Raw genomic sequence first — 21,036 nt, 5'->3', positions numbered from 1 at the left:
CTTATTCTAAGTACTCTGAAATCCATTTTCTACCTCAGGTTGTTACGTGGTTTGAGGTACCCTATGGACAGGTTGGGTATGGAGTATGCTGTGCTGTCCAGATGTAGGTGTTTTTGAATATAACATCCTTGGTATATAGCCTACCTAACATCAGCATTTTACAAACTCATATCTTCTAATGATGTGTAATTTATTTGGCCCAAATCTACACCTGCAGTCCTTTCAAACCGACACTGGCCCACTGGGAGTTATCTGAAATAGTTTTCAGTGCCTGCTTTATGGTGGTGGAGTTATGTTGATGTTTTTAAGGATAAAGTGTGGGACTCTCAGCTACAACAGGATAAACTGATGCATCTAGGAGAATGAAATATAGCTAGTTAGCAAGAGTAGGCATCTGCTGAAACAAGCTGGTTTGCAGATAGTCTGCTGGTGACTTTAGGTGTTCTTCTCGGATCCGTGAACTGAAGCTGTTTTTGTGCACCATGGCGTGCACCTTCGGCTGTTCTCAGATGTGTGTGTGAGGAGGAGGTGTTACTTGTATCTTTTGGAGACTGGGCTTGGAGGGAGGGCTTGAAACCAGAGTTTCTAATTTCATACCAGTGCTTAACTCTCTATGTGCAAAATCTGGTTTCACTTCAGAGCATTGCCAATGATCACTGATTACACGGAGAGAAGAGTAGGCTCAAGACAGGAGAATGCAATAATCTTTTGTAAGCACTGGGACCAAGTGTGATCACAGAAAAACAAGTTATTTTGTTATTTATCAAGAGAATTCTGCCTGATGCATAGGCCCTTTTACGTCTACAAATCACAAATTTACATTCTCGTTGTGTGGACCATAACATTTATTTTCTGATATTTAGGAGTTTTGTTATTGTAGCAGTTGCACAGTATGCAACCTAGCTAACCTGTACTAACAATGTTTGGGAGTATTTAATGTTATTAAATACACTTCAGTGAAGCCATATTCCATTTTTCCTTCTAATTCACTCCTTTTCCTCAGTAACTCTCCTAGTTACTCTTCTGTTACCATGGTTGTCCTAGTTTCAAATTCAGCAGCTGAAATGAGACCACAGACTGAGTGACTTTGTCTACATTTCAGAATTGTATCAGCTTCACTGAGCGGAGATTTATGTCACCTGATTTGAGGTGAGATGGTGTTCATTTTAGAGGTCTGCATTTGAACTAGCTGTCTTGATTTCAATTATTGTCAGTGGAGAGAAGTAGGAAGTTCTGGGTATGATTCTTCTCTTTCAAAAGTAATCGTCCAAAGTAGATCAGAACTATCACTTTGCTGGGCTTCATCAGGATTCCCTTAGTTCAGTGTTTGTGTTCTCATTCTGGTTGGAAAGATTAACTAATGGGAGTTGCAGTTATCCACGCGTTTGGGTAAAAATACAAGTAGGCAAGCACTGCATTTCATCGTTCACCAAATATGTAGAATCTGTTGTTAATCTTACTGCTTCTCACTGTTCTTAACTATTGGCTAATCAGATTACAAAAATGAAGTAAATTTGGATGAATTAGATGCTCTCATTCTGCTGAAAATTACCCAGAGCTGGCTGCTTGGTTTCCTTAGATAACTTTTAAAACCTCCGTCTACATGGGCAGTACATGTCTTACGATATGTAGTGGCTCAATCCCCAAGAGCTGCAATGATCACACAAATGCTAGATGTTAAACCAAATTGGATTTAAAGTAAAGATCCTTTCATAAAGTATGCAGAGCAATAGTAACCACAGTGATTATATCTGCTTTGATACTCAAACCAGTGTGACATCACTCGAGAGGCTACATGCGTTGGGATATCGCCATTTATTCTTCTTTATTCATTTATTCTTCTCTTCCCAAGAAGAATCTGAGATATATTTGTAGTTTCAGTACAAAAATAGTCTCTCCTTATTCTCCTTAAAAAAAAAAGCAAAAACATTAACAGAACAGTTGCAAGTGTTTCTAAGTTTTTGAAAATCAGCATTGAAAAATGCTGAGAATTGTCATTAAAAAAAAATATTGTTTTGTAATTCAAATTTAAGCACTTATTCCTAACCCAATGCAGTGCTGAAGAGGGGGAGAGGTCATGAACTGGAATTTCAGTAAGTTATTCTCATTTTTAGAATTCACTAATTAATCATATACAGCATCCTTTTTATTCTTGGTGTGCAGCTACATCAGACTGCTTAGTTGGTGCGTAAGGAAAGCCCCCCTGGGATGTCTTCATGTCTGACAGATAACTATATATAATTACTTGTTTTATCTTGTATACACTACCATATGAATTAATTATAAGATATTAAATAGTAAGAAGGTGCAGTTTGCCAAGTAAAACATTGCAAGATGGCAGACAATATTTGTTTTCAAATGTTTTCCTGTGTGTTTTTTTTAACTGTGTAATGTCTGTAGGGTCCAGTAATGTTTTTATAGGACAGTGATGAAGATTTCAGTTTCTTTCAAGTGTCTCACTTGCACTGGTAACTGTTGAACTATATCTCCTACTTGCACGCTTTAACAAAGACAGTTTTATCTCAACAGTCTGTCTACCCATCCTTTCCAAAAATTGGGTCTAGTTGAAATAAAAACAAGCCAACTTTTTTTTTAATCACATTAAAAATTGCATTTCTGAAATGCTATAATGTTGAACTGTGCTCTTTAACAGCTATATAGAGCTTGTGTCAAGGAATGTAGAACTTGAGTGACTTTGCCTTTATTTGAATAGTATTTTCTGTCTTAACAGTCCATTCTCATTCTGCATGAGGTGGACAGAGAAAACATGAACTTAAGCAAAAGTCAGAAATGTGATAATCTCTGAAGGGAAAAGCACCAAGATAATGTGCCCGTGCATGAATGTGTGTGTGTTCTGTGTAGTTTCATTATGGGCAGAAAAGGGAACACACCTTATATGAGGATCCAATAATTAGAGTTTATTTTTAGTCTCATTAATGCTTTAGCCATTTAGTGAAGCAATAGCAACCTCTTATTAGTCCAGTTACATCAGTGTTAATGTTTATAATCCAACTCACTCAGTTTCTCTTAGGGACCATTAATGTTTCCATAAAATCAATAGACACAGGTAACTGCCCCTTGCCTCTGGTGTTAAGTTCTTACCCCTCCTTTGTGGTCTCACAGTGGGTTGTGTCCCAGGTTCTTTGCTGGGAGCAGTATGATGTTGATGGTGGAAGGTTTTTTTCTCCGTGGTCTTGTGTACACTTAAGATTATTTTTTGGTTTAAACCTAGTACATAGGGGTACATTCTTGTAGTGGATTACCCTCTCTCCTCTCCTGTTGATCCACAAGGTTAGTTATATTGTGATTAGGTAAGTTTTAGTCCTTCTTTGCATGTGGTATGTTTTCTTTTAGGGGAGGAGAATTGCACAAAGACAAGCAAAAATAAAAAGGCTGAAATAAGTTACGTAACAATGTAATTAAAACAAGCAGAGGGATAGACAACATACACCTGACCATTGGGTCTCACTGGAATAAAAGTGGTAATTAAACCATAGGTTTGCCTGGTGATGAAAAGCCTAGAAAGAGTAGTGGAAGAGGAAGCAGGAAGGGCTGTGCCAGAGCCCTCAGATATTTTGTCCTTCCAGACAGGACTTTGTGCTCTGAGGTGAGAAGAAGGGCGTGCACCAGTAGAGGCACACAGAAGCACACTGTTGTGAGCATGCAAGATACGGAGACAAAGTTGTAGCTGAAAGTGAGGGGAGTGTGAAGAGAACAGGAGCTCTGAGATATGGTTAGGGGAAGTGAGAGAGACCCTGCCGAGAGCATTTTCATTGGAGCAATAAATTGGGGGATTTTAATGCCCTAGACACTTGAGGGAGTTGGAAGAGTTTGAGGTTGAGTCAGTGTGTTTGGTGAAAAGAAAAAAACTGTTTTCACAAGTGAGTGAGCTGGTGGGAGCTTGCTTCAAAGCTGTGGAAGAAGAGCCTGTCCTTGTTCTTTTAAGGGGGAAGAGCCGAGGAGGGGAAGGGTTGAAGACTGGGGGAGGAATGTGGTGAGTGAGATCTGAAAATAGGAGTGAAGTCAGTCAGGTAGAAAGTTGGAGGGGGGAAATAGCAGAGAAAGCTTGGTGTCAGAGATAGGTGGGGAAAAGACTATTGTAGGTGAAGGGAAGACAAGGAGAAAGAAAAAAGACAACTTTTTTTTTCTTTGCAATCCTGTCCAGGGTGCAGGAGCTGGATAAGCTTATAGAAGAAAGTTTAAAGCTGCAGTAAATGGCTAGGCTTTAAACAATAGCTACAGAAAAAATGGCAAAACAGTGCTTTGTGGAAAGAAGTAAGGCTTTAAAAGTAAGACTCTTTAAAAAGACTTGTACTATTTCAGAAGTCACATTTACCCTTTTCCCTGGTAGTAGTTGCTATGATCGGTCACTGTTTGTTCTCCACTTTTGTAGTCCCTTAGTGGGTGTGTAGCATCTGCTGATTTTATGATGCCTTTTTTCTGGGTCAGGATCCAAATGAGAAAGTGTCAGCTTTTCCCAGCTTGTCCTTTTCTATATAAATCAGGTCAGTAGTGATAAAAATTAGGATCTGAAGGATCTTTTTATATTGAATGTTGTTACTGGCATCCCTCTTTGGGAATCTCAGCAGAGAGATCCAAGAGGGCACAGGAGCGGTGAGCAAATCGCCCCCTTCCCCTGAGCGACGGAGCCTTCAGCTTGGGACAGAGGTGCGCCGATGCGGCTGGCTGGGAGGGCTGGCCTGCTCCGTGGGTAAACCTGGAGCTTTATGCTCCTGGGCTGTCAAGGCAGAACCATTCATTAACACAAAAAAGGTGGGTTTTTTAATTGTAAATCTAATTTATTTTGCTGTTGGATTCAAGGCACTTTTTGACATGCTTCTCAATGAAATTTAAAAAAAACCAGCTTTCAGTGCTTCTGTTTGGTGTCCTCAAGGGGTATTGAAACTATTTGTTGCTAAAATCCTGCAAAAGCATCTCCCTACCCATCATATGCCTCTGTGGGTGTGACCAATGAGATCACTTATGCTAGACACCGTTGAGTTTTAGAGGAAGTGGCTGGAGGCAGGGCATTCCTCTGAAAGTAGCCTTCCCTCTCCTCTACAGCCCAGATTTGCTGATGTAGTACCAGACTCATTTGTTCTGGCAGGCTTTTGTGGTGGATAGAGGCAGTGATAGATAGTGAGGCCCAAGGAGAGACTTTGTTTGTTAACATCTGTGTTATGAGGCTTTGGTCAGTAATGATTTATAGATTACAAGTCAAATTCTCTTCTTATTAATGGGATTATAAAACATAAATGGGAATTTCACTCTGGGGAAGCAAACTTATTAGGGTACAGAAATACAGAAGAAGGGAAACTCTTTTTGGGTTATATATTTTGTATAAATTTTGTTTAGGTGTTTGGGGGGGGTAAAGGCAGACTGTTGTGGTTTTTGCAAGTATAAATAAACCAATGCCAAATACTTCTGTACCAACCAATTTTCCAGAAATTCCTCTTATATCTGTTCCACTGGGAATAGAGCAGGTTGATCTCCATGACTACATTGTGTCAGTACATCACAGCTGGTGGCTCAGTATCACATCACAGACTTAAAGCAGACAAGTTTTTATTGTTGAATGTGCAAAACCATTGGAGTGATGCATTCACCCTGTTGAACTGATTGACTGCAGGATCTTATTGGGTAAACAGTAAGACATTAATGTACATTAATTTGTCAGCAAGGCTTTTTGGCAGGGTAAAATTAAGATAAATGTTGTAGGCTTGCTTAGATTTTGAAATGCATCAGGTTTTCTATTGTATTGAGTGCATTTGTGTCTAAAGCTGAAGAAAAGTCTAAACCAGTGTTTCAACCAATAAGCAGGGTAAAAAGACTTTTATACTGGTAGCTTTTAAAGAGAACAAATGTTGGCCTCCTCCCCTGCCGCAGTTCAGTCTTCCTTGATTTGTAATGCCTAAACCTAATGTATATGAAGCTTGCATATGGGGTACTAAAGGGGAGAAGAATCACTGGGTTTTTAGTGTGGTCACTCACTGCGTCTAGTTGTGCAACTGCAACTTGCATTTGACGTTTATCCTTTCTGTCTGGACTCTTCTGTGTCCAGCAGCAATGTGTCATTTTGTGCTAAGGTTGCAAACTCTTTTTAAAAGCAGCTTCCTGTTAAACATGTGTCCATGGTGTAGGACAATGCTGTTTTGACACCTGATTAGGGTATAATAACATATAAGTTATAACATGTAGTATAATAACATATGATAACAGTAGTAATAATAATCATTTCTTTTGCACTTCTTACAGGCGTTTTAGAGAGCTAGGTGGAAAAAAGAGTTTTGTTGTCTGGTGCGAATTTAGAAATGCAGACAAATCTTTTCAAATTAGTGGTTTAAAAAAATCAGATTCATTCAAATGAAACATTTCAATGCGAAGTTAACCTGTTCAGTTTTTTGTAGCAATTGAACAAGCACTGTTTTGAAATAAAAGTAATTTTAAATAAAACATTTTGCAAAACCTCAAGATGTGGTACATTAACAAAAGGAAAGCCTTTTTTTTGGAATATTTCCATATGAGGAGGTTTGAACCCAAGTAGCTTTGGCTTTAAACATTTCTTTGTAAAATTTTTAATAAACATTAGAATTTGGGGTCTCCTGTGGCTTTTTACTTGCCAAAACAATCATTAGTATAATTTTCAGAAATGTCTGTTTAATATTTTTGAGGCTTTAGATCTTTAAATAGAATTGTCTGAGGGTGCCAAAGCGTGCTCATGGGCAGTCTGACCCCAGGAATATAAGACGAGTAATTATATAAAGGCTGATATTATTAAATATAAATTTACACCATTGATTTAACATGGAGTTGTGAGCTGAAATTGTGAAAGACACAAGTTGTATCATTTGTGGTAGTAGCAGTGGTGTATGTTGTAACTACTGACTGGTTTTGTGACCTGCACATTTGTTTCTACAGAACTTTGGTACTTCGGGAAGTTTGTGCTACTTTCAACTTTCCGTGGAAAACAGCTGCCTCTATTGGCCTCTTGAGATAGCTTTACTTTTTTACCTTTCTTTGATGGTTTTCAGAAAATGTATTTCCTTAGAATGCTTGTTGTAAATAAGTGTTTGGTGATTGTGTATGTATGTACATGAAAATTCCTACTGCTTTTCTAAACCAGCACCCTCATATTGGTATGATTTTTTTCCCCATGCCTGTAGAGCCTAGAAGAAAAGGAAGGGAAGGAAAATAGCTCAAGTGTGTTGGTCATGAACCTTTAGGTTTGTACAAAACAGACTGGGCCACCAACACTGAGCACTCAGGTCAGCTACTAAAATACAAAGCCTGCCCCTAGATTCTTCAGCAGAATCCGTGAAACAGTGCACTGTGCAGAACTGGAGAAATTAGGGTCAGATAAACTGGGCTAGAAAATAGAAGGGTTTTGTCAAAACTGAAAAATGAGTATGGAATCACAAATGTTCAATGTGCTGCATTGTTTCATGCTGATAAGGCAAATTTTCATGTGGTTAAAGGGGAAAGCAGGCAATGAGTGCGGCTGGAAAGTAGTTGTTTGCTTTAAGGCAGCTGGGAAGAGGAGGAGGAACTGGGAGATGAGCAGATGACGTAAACGGGAGTAAAGTACAGCAGTTAACATTGTTGACATTTAGAATCACAGCATTAAGAAATCAACCCTGATATGAGTTTATAATTCCAGGCTATTGTTTTGAACTATCAGCAAACTCTGGAACACGACACTTTGTTCTGGAGGTTTTCTTTTCAACTCCAAAAGCTGTAAACATCATTGAAAACAGGGAGCAAATCAAAATTGATGAGCAGGAAAAAAAAAAAACCAGCAATCCACCCTTTTGATTTTTAACCCACTTCTGTAATGAGGTTTGGTGACACATTGCATGATAATACAACTAGTTGTAATGAGCATCTCAGTGATACTGGCTTTATCATTAGGATTACAGGAACAGCATGCTACTAATCACTTCCAAATTAATACAGTTTTTCTTCTGTGCAGCATAATAGTGTGCAGAAGTTGCTATGTTATTTGTGATGCCCTGTCTGTCTTTTCATTTAAGTATAACCTGCTACAAGAAGTAGGCCTAATTTTAAACCAAAGTGAGTACCAAAACCAGTCAGGTTTTGAAGTCCATGCCTGCAGTCTGGAGTTTGCTCTGTGACTCCAATAGCACAGCAAGTGTTCCATCCCAAGTTGCATTTTTTTTCTATCAGAGCAGATCTTTATATAAATCAGATTCTTTCACGTTCCTTTCAGATATGGCTATCTACATATATATGTAATAAATTACCAATTGGTTACTTTATAGTTAATAAGAGAAACTTGTAATAAGATCCGGTGTCTTTTCAGAACTTACTGTGTTCATTACAGTTCCTTCCCAAACAGCAATACATGTTAGATCAAAGGCATATGGTATGCATGTAGTAGTGTGTTTTTATCTATGTATTAATGACTGCAATGACTATACAGATACACTGATTGATGACATTGCAGCGCTGAGGCAGTTGGTCTGCTGTTTGGCCCCCGCTTCTGTTCTGATCTTATTTAAATCATAGGAATAACAGCATAGGCACTTCAAAAGGACTTAGGAAAGATCTAAGCCAGTGTAATCTTTGTAACTCCAGTAACAGCTGTTCATGAAAAGCTTGTGCTGCTCCTGTTGTTTGAACACTTCAAACAGTTGTTTTAAGGAAGAGCACAAAAAAACTTTCCAAAATGCTTGGCTGTTCAAGTAATTTCTTAGTCCAACTTAATATTGATGGAAGTGAGTAGTACAAAGTATTGGGAGATCCTGAAGACCACAACTGAATTTGACTCATCTTCCTCTTTGCCTTATTCACAGATATTGATGAGTGTGCTGAAGGACGACACTACTGTCGTGAGAATACCATGTGTGTAAATACTCCAGGATCCTTTATGTGCGTCTGCAAAACAGGATATATACGCATTGATGATTATTCGTGTACAGGTAAGAGATGTATATTTGTGAAAGGAAATAACAGGATGGTGGTATTTAGGAGCATTGATATGATTCTGGTATGATTAATCAGATAGTTAATATCTATTAGATTAACACTGTATGTAGACATTTTGTGAAACAGAGTAAATGCTAAAATAATTACAAGGGTACAGTGTGCACAAAAGCTAATACATTTTACAGATTATGTATATGTTGTACCATTTGCGTGAAACTGTAAAGCAGTCTGGGTTGTCTCATAGATGCATGCTTTTGGATACAGAGAGAGAAGGTAAAGGCAAGAGGCTGAAGGGGAAAAGAAGAGAACAAAAACAGTGCTGTAGGGTACTCAGTTTCATATGGTATCTTAGTACATCTTAACTTGGAATATAGCAATGCTTCTGCAAACTTCAGAGTTAAATTTCCTGCATATTAGGTATAGTTGTTTCCTTGTTTTGAATTTGCCTATAGCAGGGAGATTCCCTGGCTGAATTCTCTGAGTTCAGAGGACAAGAAATCTGTCTGCTTTGTGCCACCGGAGTACACCGTCTGTCTTGTCTCCAAACCTTCCCTTCTGCTCCGCTGCCACTGGATGTTCTAGAGGAAGCATTGGGTTCATGCTGACTTTCTGTGTTCTAGTCTTCTGTTACTGCAAAGTGTTTTAGGTTTATGAAATGAAAATTGAACGTTTAGAACTCTCTTTATCAGAGCCAGGCTGACTATAAGTGTTCCTTGGAGGAATGTGTTTTTTCGTACTAGACAGATAAAGCAAATATGATTCAAAGATGTGGCACGTTCTCTCAGTGAAGAAAAACACGTGTGAACAAAATAATACCTCTATTTTATTTGCACAGGGGAATGCATTAGCTCTTTATATAAAAGGATATGTGTTTAGTAAAACTTTCTTGGAGTTCATGTTATTCACTAATACTGGCTAGAAATAGATGAGAATATTTAGAATGAGCAATAACTGTAAAATTCATTTTAAATTTACTTAATTCTGTTCATTCTGTTTTGGTGTTATTGGGCATCAGGGTATGTCTTGATATAGAAACACCTTCCTTCTAAACTAGCATAATTTCTTTGCCCAAACGTGCACAGCACTCAGGAACGTGGATTTAAAACCACCTATGTGTGATTTATGTGCATACTGCCTTGTATGTACTTGACATTCCTCTCTCATATGCTGGTAAGCATTATTTTACTTCAGTGAGCTCTGTTCTTGAAGGACCAAGTTTTAGGCTGCTTGCAGCAGATCTTTTTCAAAGCAACCATTATGTTTCTGATCACTGCCTCATGTTTTCCACACTCTCAGTTGAGCAAAAGTTGTTTTACTACCTACTGAGCATGAATGTTGGTATTATTTTAGGACTGAGTTTATCTAAATCACGGTGATGACTCTGTGTGACTCGGCTTTGTTTCCCTCAATTTACCATTCTGTTTGAACTCTACAAACAGTAAACCATCATAAACATGGGGGCATTTGGTATATCTGTAAAAATAATAAAGGTATTTCTCAATACTCCACACACAGCCACCCCCATTTTTGCTGAAATCTGATGTTATGAAATTGAATGAACTTTAAAAGCTCTTGACATGCTCTATCAAATGGATGTAAAACTTGCTAGAAATCCATTACAGACCTCACATTTCAAAACGAGTTTGGCTCCATATTTGTAAATAATAGCTTCCAGTGGAATCAGCCTGATGGATGACAAGATGATTTCTTTTCCACCTTTTCAAACAGGAAAAACTAAAATAAAAGAAAGTGAAATCTTAAGACATCCTCAGGCTAGAGGAACTTCTAAGTGGTGTAGTGTCTCTCTCTCTGTCTGAGCAATGCCACTTGGTATTGTTTGGAACATATTTCCTTGGCACATTTATGCTATGTGGAGTTTTTCTGGAGTTAAACTGTAGTGAATTTTGAATATTATGAAGCAACCATGAGAAAGTAATGCCAGCTGGATGGTAGAATTTCCGCTAATGACAACCTGACATAATTAAGTATATATGTCACAGAAAAAATGGTTTTGCTTTTTTCCTGGTCCCACAATTACTCTGGGCATCTCCACTGCAGCCATTTGTCAGTTAGCGAAATATGTAGAGTTACGAGAGTCTTGTGTGACGTTTCCACCAAATGAGAAATGATTGAAAAGTTGATCATGTTTTAATGACTGAGTGAAGCACAGGATACTTTTAAAGTCATTTGCGTTGATCAATAAATGGCAGTTTGCTTGTTTTGGTCTATATGACTGGCACTGAGAGCATTTAAATTATAGCAGCGCATTTGAGCAAGTGGCAAGGGTATATAATTTCTATAGTTTTTTTCACCTCTGGTTAAGTATGTGCTTTTCACTGGCTTTGGCATCTATTAAAGCTCCTAATTTCTGAGACTTTCATGTGCACTCATTTGTTCAGATATAACTCTGAGAGGCAAGATGAACATAAAATAATGAGGGTATGTTGCTGTGGCTTTAACATGGACTTTGTAAAGGTTTCACACTACCTAATTGCTTAACATTGTCTATTCTGAAGAAACTTGCTGTGTTCTGACAAAGAGCAACTCTTCTGTGTAGTAAAAACACTGAATTGGTTTCCATTACTTTGCTGAAAGATGTGTATATTAATTAATCCATGCTAAATAATAACAGGAAAGAGTTAATGATGATAACAGTTCCGTGCTGTCCTACAGACAGTCCAACAGGTTAACTCTAGGCAGTTACATTTATCTATAGCGTATCTTCACCCTCCCCACCAACAAACAAAAAAAAGCTCCAAATGTTCATTTACTCCATGCAGACCCATCACTTTCATCTGCCCCTTATGATTTGTAGAAAGCAATGAGTAAAAGTCTTTGCACTTTGAGAATCCAGGTAACCTCCAGCTTGGCCAGCTTACCTCACTGTGTGCATCCTGAGCTTTTGGACCATTCACTGCATCTGGAAATGATTTTAGTTAGGCTTTGTTTTTTGTCATGGTGGTGCTAGCTGTGGGGGTCAAGAGAATGAGCCAAGTCTTTTTATCTGGCAAAAAAGCCGAACAGTAAGGAGAAAAGCCATCATGAGAGACCGAGAGACATAGAGCTCTGCGAGCTGAGGAAGTGTTTTTGAAAGGTTCTGTGAAGAACCTGTTTAGCTTGGCATGTCTGTGAGAGTAAGGCTGTGTACTGTCCTTAAGAGAATTTTCAGGTTTTCCATTTTTCTTTTTCGCTCTGATAATCAGGCTTATTGTAGAAGCTGCACATAATAGCTGATGTATTCCATTGTGGGTACAAAAAGCTGGTGTTTACATCTGGAAAAAATGAGAAGTGGGAAAGACGTCTGTATAAGGAATGATCATTTAAAAAAGAATTCTGGCACTGATATACAAAATATTTTTAAAATCATTGGATCAGATAGGCTTTGTTTTATGTGATTCTTGCAAGAATTGGGTTTTGTAGGACATAGCTTTTGCATTGCTCCTTTCTGTTTTCTCCAGGACAGCTGGTGCTAGGAAAGCTGATGCTTTCAGCTATTAGCTACTGTAAAAGGGTATTGTAAATTATAAAGATGCCTGTTGCCAACAACTTGTGAGAACCATGCTGCAGAATTGTCTCATACGTCGCTCTCTTGTATGCAGAGAGGATCCTGAGCTGTCTTGGGGGCAGCTTGGTACTAGCAGCATGCTACAAAAGGGACCCCATGCCCAGGATTCTAGTTGATGTGGTCATGTAGTATGCAGTCCTGTCCCAGCCTCTCGGCGCTTGTGTACAGAGTCCAATGCACTTTTAGTTTTGCCAATGTCTGCAACTAAATTTATTCAGCCTTCCTGTATCTTTTATAGAATTTAAAGTGTTTGGCAAGTCTTTGTTCACCTTATAGACAATTTGAGTTTATTGTAAACTGGACCAAAAACTTTGGTAGCCCAACTTTGGTAGCCCACCTTTTGGAGTGTGATTAAGTAGGAAGAAAATGTTCTGTAGCTCAGCATTAATATGTCATTGATTGCACAGGGTAGCTGAAGCATGGGAAGGAGATGTTGAAAAATTATAGACAAACCTTGATTAGACAGGTATTATGTGAGTGATGTCCATGCAGCTTGCTGGCAGACTAATGTAAAATGCCTTGTTGTTCCATTCTGATACATATATGCACGCATATATAATTTAGCAGTCATTGATCAAACTAGAAAAGAGGCATAAAATCAGTGACATTTAGGGGGGCTTTCTCCTACGTGAGACATTTGAAAAGAAATCTGTGCTATCTATCTATGTTAAGAGTCCTGTGCACAAAAGACTGATTTAGACCACATATAGACTGTTTTGGAAGCAGCTAAGTCTCTTTCTTCATGGCATGTTTATTGTGAGTATTACAATATATCTGAATTACATTTTGATTTTCACAACAAAGGGTGTAATGAAGACATCAATTTAAGATTTTGTTATTTGTGCTCATCTTGGAAGCAAGTATCACAGGGTTAGGCTGACTTAGTCATCACCACGTTTACACAAAAATCTATTGTTTGTGACCGATTTCATGTTCAAAAATCAATCATAGCAATGAAAGGGGAGATGAGTGCTAAGCTACACCCATATGCCAAATGGGTGCACAAACTGCAAATTAAAGGCATAAAAATATGCTCTAGGCTACCATACTTCCTGTATATTCATATAGTCTCATTCTCCTTCCACTTTGTCTTGCAAAACCTAAAGCGTTATGGCGCTGCATTGGGGGAAGGAAGGCAGAAAATGGCATCATTCTCTGCTGGAGGAGTTTTGGAAGTTAGCAGCATGCTGCACCATCACTGGTTATATCTGAATGCCCTGGTATTTTTCTGGAATAATAATACTTACACCCTTACTCTGTCTAGGATTTAAAACATGCACAGGCTGTTTTCTTGGCTGAAAAAAAAAAATCCTCCTAGAAGCAAGGATTCAGCCGGTGTCACCTCTAGGTCTTTCAGGTTGCTGGGTAGTCCACAGCCAGCAGAACAGTGCTCTCAACAGCATGATACATCCTCCTTCCTGCACAATTTAAAAAAAAAAAAAAAAAGGAAAAAGAAGAAGAAATGAGAGCCTTCTTTTTCACACTTTGTTCTAACAGTGCGTTCTTACTATGATTAGTGGATGATTAATCATGTCTGCTCAGAACACATCTTTTGTTTCCTGCCTTGGGACCACTCACCTATCTAAGTAACCCATCAAAAAAGGAATGGAAGAAAGAAAACCCTGTGAGATTCTTAGTGTTGTTTACCCCTTAGATCATGTTCAGGTAGAGAAAGATGCATGCAATGGTGCAGAGAAAGCACAGATCTTCCCAGGCCCAGACAATTTGTTTAAAGCTCTGTTTCTGTGCGGTCTTGCAGGCCACCTACTCTTTTTCTTCACTTTCCAGCCAGCTTGAAAAGGGGGACCCGTTCTGCCAGTAGGTGCCTTCTGAGAGGATTCCCCCAAGGGCAGCTTTGTGCTTCACTCTCAGTGGTGCCGGAGCGTGGCACCAGGGCTCCCCATTGATTTCAAGGCAGAGACCCCAATATCCTAGAACCATATCTTCAGCTGACTCTCTCTGCATGTGTGGTCTTGCTAAGATAATGAACAATCCCAGGCAAGGCAAACGCTTAGTGTAGACTATGTTAGCATCTAAACCAGGCTCTGTAAGTACCTCCCTCAGTAAGTAATGTTTGTGCATGCCATAATCTATGGTGTTTGGTAGATTCTTTTCCATGCTCCCCTTCTCTTGCGTGCTGCTCCTTTGCATGCTCCCTTGTTTGCTCGCCCGCTCTCTCGCTCTCTTTCCCTCTCTCTCTCTTTTTCTTAAAAAAAAAAAAAACAGAAGCGGGTGATCTACAAATCTCTACCCTGACATCAGCAAGGTTTTAAAATTACGCTGCAGTTCAGCAGCAAATACTTGTGAATTCTTAACTGATTAATTATTAAAATGTATCAGGCCTGTTGCAAATTGTGGCCTACTTCTTCAAAACGTGGCGGAGCCACATGACTAACTTTATCCATCTCAGCAGTTGCCCCGAACTATGTGGGACTACTCCCATGTGCAGAGTTAGTCACTTACATAAATGTTTTAAATGCTTGCAGACTTTGTAACTCTCTTCATAACCATTTTGCTAAATCCATTCCACATGATTTTGTCTTTCTTTTTTGCTTTCATTTGAGCCAAGTGATGCTGAATTTTTGCTGCTACTTTCTTTTAGAAAGAAATAGCTTTGAAGTCAAAAGAAACGTCAAAATAAGTGGAGATTCCAAGTCTGTGAGGCCACTATTATGCATTATAGCTAAGTACTGTCGTGCTTTTGTTTCTGGATTTTTTTTTCTAGGCTTTCAAAGAAGATTGTGAAGGGTTTTTATATACAGTTTCATGACTGTGGTGGGAATAGTTACAAGGTACATTGTTCTTCAGTGAGGCATAGTTGCAGAGTCTAAATAAGCAGGAGGGACCAAGCATTTCCTCAGAAACAAAAGGAATGGAGGGAGCAGATTGATGGCTTTGGTATTTTTTTTTCTTTCCTTTCTCCCTGAGTTGGCCATACAGAAGGTCTATTGAAGGTAAAGAAAAATGAATGTCAGACTCATTGGCCTTTAGCTGAGTGTATCCAGCTGGACTTTGCTCTTGCCTCCCCTGCCCTTAGCATATCTAAGCCATTTACGTGTCTCAGAAATTATTCTAACAACATTTTTTTCCTAAGTGTTGTCAGTGGATTCAGTAGCATTTAATATTTTTGTGGAATCGCCCCTCATAGGAGATTGAAGTCTAATAATTGTTTCCACATAAATTGCCAAGAAGCATGGCAGTAGTAAATCGAGTGACACCTGAAATATTAATTCTTTGGAATGCTGGCGACTCTGCATATTTTTCAAATCAAATTAAATCGCAAATCTGTTGCAAATTGGAAGGAATTTCAAGAACAGTGTTAAAATAATTGAGGGTCAGGGGAGATTGACTTGACATATGGGAAAGATTTAAAGAGAAAACTACACATTTACCTATGTAACGATGACGGATGTGTAAAAAGTAGGGAATATGATAACAATAATACTAATAATTACTTGAAGGATGTCAGTAATTTGTGGGAAAGTGTAGAGGAAAGGCCTACATGATTGCAGATCAATGGACTGTATTTTTTGACCTTAATTTATTACATCTGACCCACAACACTGCTCTTTGATGATATTGTGGGTTGACTTTGAAACAAAGGCACTTGGTCATAGTGGAATGTTATGTGTAGAAAAACAATTGTCATATTTAGCCTGCTCAGTACTTGTATATATGTATCTCACCTATTTTTGTGCCTTTCTTCCCACGCAGGCATTACTGTGTTCTCATTCAGGTTTTCTGACATGCCAAATCATTATGTTTTATTTTGTATTCGCTTTGTTCACAGTAATCAAACCTCTCCTAAGCCCTCATATTTGGTTCCATTCTTACAACCAGCTGTGGCTTATAAACCTACAAATCTGCTTGGATCTCAGCTAATGTCAGTGCGTAGTCTTCTGAAGATCTGGGGCAGGTGGTACCTCTCCTACAGAGAGAGACAGATCTTCTAAAGGCTGCACTGGGGCTCTGGGAATGTCCCCACTTAGGTAGGTATCTGTTGGCGTTGGTATCTTGCTAAGCATTGATACGTGCTATCTGCACATTAGCATTGAGTCTGGAGATGACTGGCTTATTGTGTTATCCAGAGAGGGGAAGACTATGTGTTTTCTGTTAGAACCACCAAACTTCCATCACTACTTTTGAACATGAAGCGTTAAGGGTAACCTTATAGTCCTCAGTAGAAATAGGAGTTACATTTAGAGGCTTCTCTCCTTCCTGTCTTTGGAAGTCTCAGCATTAGTTTTGCACATATGATACAAAATCTGCTTTATGTGAGTGCCAAGTTTTCACTGTCCTTCTAGCCAGGAAATAAAGGTATTAGCTTTGTCATACAATGTATAGCCAAAAGTAGGGTCTTGCCGCCTTTTCCTGCATTCATGCTTTCTTTACAATGTAAGCCTTCTGAGGATGTCTGTGAGAAAATAGAGGTTGTGCCATTATAATGGTAGTGATGCCCATTGCTATTCCCCAAGCTCAGATGTCCCAGCCTGGAAACAACTAGTCTGGTACTTGAAATTTAAACAGGCACTGTTTGTGATCTGTTTGTGACTTAGATCCCTAGACTAGAGGTTTTGCTAGTTCCCCATTTGCTACTCTGTGCTTCTTGCAAGACAAAACCATTTTTGAGGGGACAGTACCGTTCTTGTCACATAGTTTTTCAGTTTGCTTTTTATGTTTTTGTTACCTTGGTATTCCAGCACACTTTAGATGAATGGTTCAGTTTCCTTATGAAACTGAAGTTCATAAAAGTGCATCTGACCTTGGTCTTCCATGCAGGTTTCATTGGTTTATTTTTGACTTGGGAATCCATCAATTGTTTGGGGCACTAACAGTTTGAAAAATCACCTATTTTACTGTATTATACAACAGAAATGATCTTTAATAGCAAAGATACTGCAGAAAAAGTTTTGTTGATTTGCTTGTGAGGAAACTGAAAGTAAAATGAACATTTTCAGTCCATAGGGCACTGGAATTTTAACAACAGTTAAGGTTCCAGGCATGCAAAACTTTTCTCCCAGGTATTCAAGAAAAGTGCTGCTAGGGGTTCTGACATATGACTGGAAGTGGATTTGTACTGGTATACATTGGTAGGAGATGGATTCCAGTTAACCATGAAGTGTGGGTATTTTACAATTTAGTTATTTTTGCTCTAGCTGTATGTTTCAGTTCCCACAGATGAGTTCTGGGAAGCTGGAAGGGAATGCCTCTCCTTACTTAAAATTAAGAGTAAAATCTAGTTTACCTGTGAGAAATGTGGGCTATGTCTTAGCACCTGCACCATGCTCTTGGATTGGTATAATTGCCCAGGTTTCCATGGAGGAAAGCTGCTATAACACTGATGGAATCCAGAGTTGAATGAAATTATCCAGCTTCTGTGCTTAAAGTTGCACGCTCATTCTTACGTAATTAACAGTACAAAATCGACCTGCTTTTTCAGACAGATAAGGGCATCCACAAGTCATCATGAGGATAATAGGAATTGATGGTACTGACTACATGGGTAAATGAGGCCACTTTTTAATAAGTACCTAAATTTGGCTACAAGATGCAACTTTATTCAGAACTGCTGTATACTCTTCACTGCTGCAAAGAAGCTTAGAAAAGAAAAACAACCATCATGACTTCAAATTGCTGTCATATGATTATAGTATAGCAGCTTTGTTATTTTCAAATATAGTAATATGAGACATTATGATAATAGTAAAAACAATGTGGCTAATTTCTTCCTGTTTTTCACTTGATATTTTTATGAAAGCAGCATTTCAAGTTATCCTCAAGTTCTGCAGCTTGTACAACAGCTGAGCTCATTGACTCTGTTTAAATAAAGCCTAATAATGATTGTACAGGATGGTGCAAGGGATAGAGCAATAAATAAGCATGCTCAGAGTGGCTTGTTATAACATCAGTGTAGTGAAATCCTATGGCTTGAGTAAGGAAATGTTTTAGTCAGCAAACCACGAGAGAAAACAGGATGAGCAATTCTGGATTTGTAATGATGTGGGCAAGATGAACCATCTGTCTTTTCCATCTCTGATGTTCGTGATTTCTCTTTCCCTTGCCCGCCAGTGATGTTAGCAGCAGTGCATACACATGCCTTATAAAACAGTATAAATCTCTGTGTAATCTAAAACTCACTAAAGTAATGGTGTCTGGCTATACATTCAGCATTGCCATTAGCAATAGACACTCTGAAAGTTGGCTTGTATGCACAGAACATTTTCAACTCAAAACCCATTCGATTCTAGTTTCCTTCACTGGGCATACTTTCCTTCTGCTTCATAGAATTTCAGCTCACGTGAAGTGCTCAGGCCTATTTCAGGAAAAATTCTGTCCTATGTTCTACAATTTTAACTTTCTAGCTGTAGGATAATTTGCAAAGCTAATAGAGGGTTGATCGTTCAGACTGAGCTTATTGCTATGTAACTGCATTACTAAAATAACAATGAAAGTCATTATTATATGTCTGCTATATACATTTATGCATTTATACATTTATGCTTTATTTGGATTGAATCAGGTTATCATTGACATTTTAGTTCAGAGGCTGTTTTAACTTGGAACCAGACTTTTTGTCTTTTTAGAGCATACTTTTTAGGTTCCATTTCCTCCTTAGTTAGTGACCCAGTTCAGAACTGTTCATCTGGCTATTCAATTATACCAGGATTGCTTTCTCAACTGATTAAAACCCAACATGTTTCAAGTGGTTTTGATAGAATGTGATTTGGGTTGGTAAACAGAACATGTATTCATTTGACAAATGCATGTATGAATGTATGCTCTTGCATATTGGATGTTTAATTCTTTTACAGAGATAATTTGTTTACAAAATATGTAAAAGGGTGTTACTGGCAAGTTCAGTGACACTGTACCATTGCATAATAGAGCTAGATTCCCTGTTGATGTTAGCAATAGTCTGTCCAGAACATAGTAAAAGTTGTTATATCAAGTGCAAGTATCTAGCTACTTTGCATTTCTACATCTTCTGTATACTATTCAAACTCTGTATTTATGCAGGAGCAGACATCAGAATTGATTCTTTTGTTTTACATAGAATGTATTTCATGTTCTTAGAGTTGTGAGGAAGCTTTCCATTTATAAAAGAAGGTACAGATATCTACTTGAGAATATACTCAGTTTGAAACAATACCTCAGAAAGGAGTGAAGTCTATCATTCATCTAAAAATTCCGAAACATAACATTTTCAAACATTAACACTGCTTAATATTTCTCTCAGGTGTACATCCCATTTCTCAGTGTTCTGAATCCCTCCCCAGCTCTCAAGCATCCACTCTCCCTTGACAGCTTCTACAATGCAGTTATGTGCTGTGTCAGTACAGTACAATTGAAAAGTAAAAATGTAGTGCAATTAGTGAAATTAACAGAGTATATTATGAAAATAGGCAATCTAACAATACAGTACTGAGTGAATTATTCATTTTCATAACTGATTGCATTGAATCCTGGTATTAGAATCTTCCTGAGGCTGACTCAGGAGGTGGGAATCAGTCTGAGAGTTTAAGACACCTAAGTGTACATGTCTTCATCTAAGCTCACATAATAAACAGAGATCAAGGACACAACTCAGTTGGGCACAACTCAGTCATCCACTTGCAGGTTCCTGATGCTATTTGAGATGATGTAGGGTACCTCAGTTGTCATCGTGGGATTACTAGATCTGATACAACACCTACAGTGTTGGTCTTATGCCTTTCTAGAGTGATAGCTGGGTGCAAGCAGAGACTTGAGACTCCAGTAAGTGGCAACTCAATCTAATCCTAGTTATCTATTTTTCATTTGCTGAGTTGTTGTACAGGCTGCCCTGACTGAAATGGGAACTTAGAGATCTATAGCTCGATTTGGTTTCCCAGTTACAGATCTAGTATTATTTTAGGTGCTGTGGTGTATCCTGCCTGGTTTACAATTGCTGTTACAGCCTTTCTGTAGAGTCTTCTTATTCTGCCAGCCTGTGCTGATGCCTTGGATAGATACCACAGGATGCCAGATTAGGTGTGATTCAGTAGATACAAGTGTGTTTAGGTGGTGGAATCCTGCCCATAACACACAAGCAGACATTCAAATTTAGGCATCTTAATCTGGAGCTGAATAGCACCCAGACTTTCTAGCAACCAAACAGCAGCATTAGGGTAAAGTAAGGGTTGGTTTGCTTTTAAAGAGTTTAAGTCCAACAGATGGGGTATTGTCTGTACCAGACTTCTTCATCTGTTCATCCCAACTTTATGAACTGTGGAAATTAGTATGATGGTAGTGAGAGAAGATGGCCAATACTGAAGGAGATTCCTGTGGTTCCTGAAGATGGTTCTTGCTTTGGTCAATATTACATCTGTTGGTAAGGTAATGTGAGAGTATTTGAGAAAAAAAAAATTCAAGCTGTAATTTCTGGAGTCAGTTACCTGGAGCCTTTCCATTAAGTATTTTAGGGCTTCCTATCTGGAAGTTTTAAATTATGAAGTAGTTACCGTTCTTTGTTTATCTAAACATTACTGCCTTGGCTTTGTCACTAG

General features: G+C 38.5%; 1 protein-coding gene across 2 annotated transcripts in view; it reads left to right on the top strand.

The window, feature by feature from the left end:
- The window catches only part of NELL2 (neural EGFL like 2), a 154,036-nt gene that overhangs the window by 73,996 nt on the left and 59,004 nt on the right, over window positions 1-21,036 (top strand). For both annotated transcript variants that reach the window (XM_026117662.2, XM_026117661.2), the window contains exon 13: window positions 8,814-8,939. In XM_026117662.2, coding sequence (XP_025973447.1) covers window positions 8,814-8,939 — 126 coding nt within the window. The remainder of the gene's footprint in view (window positions 1-8,813; window positions 8,940-21,036) is intronic.

The sequence above is a fragment of the Dromaius novaehollandiae genome, chromosome 1 (genome assembly GCF_036370855.1).
Source record: "Dromaius novaehollandiae isolate bDroNov1 chromosome 1, bDroNov1.hap1, whole genome shotgun sequence".
NCBI classification, from domain to species: domain Eukaryota; kingdom Metazoa; phylum Chordata; class Aves; order Casuariiformes; family Dromaiidae; genus Dromaius; species Dromaius novaehollandiae.
This window is presented reverse-complemented; position numbering and strand designations above follow the sequence as displayed.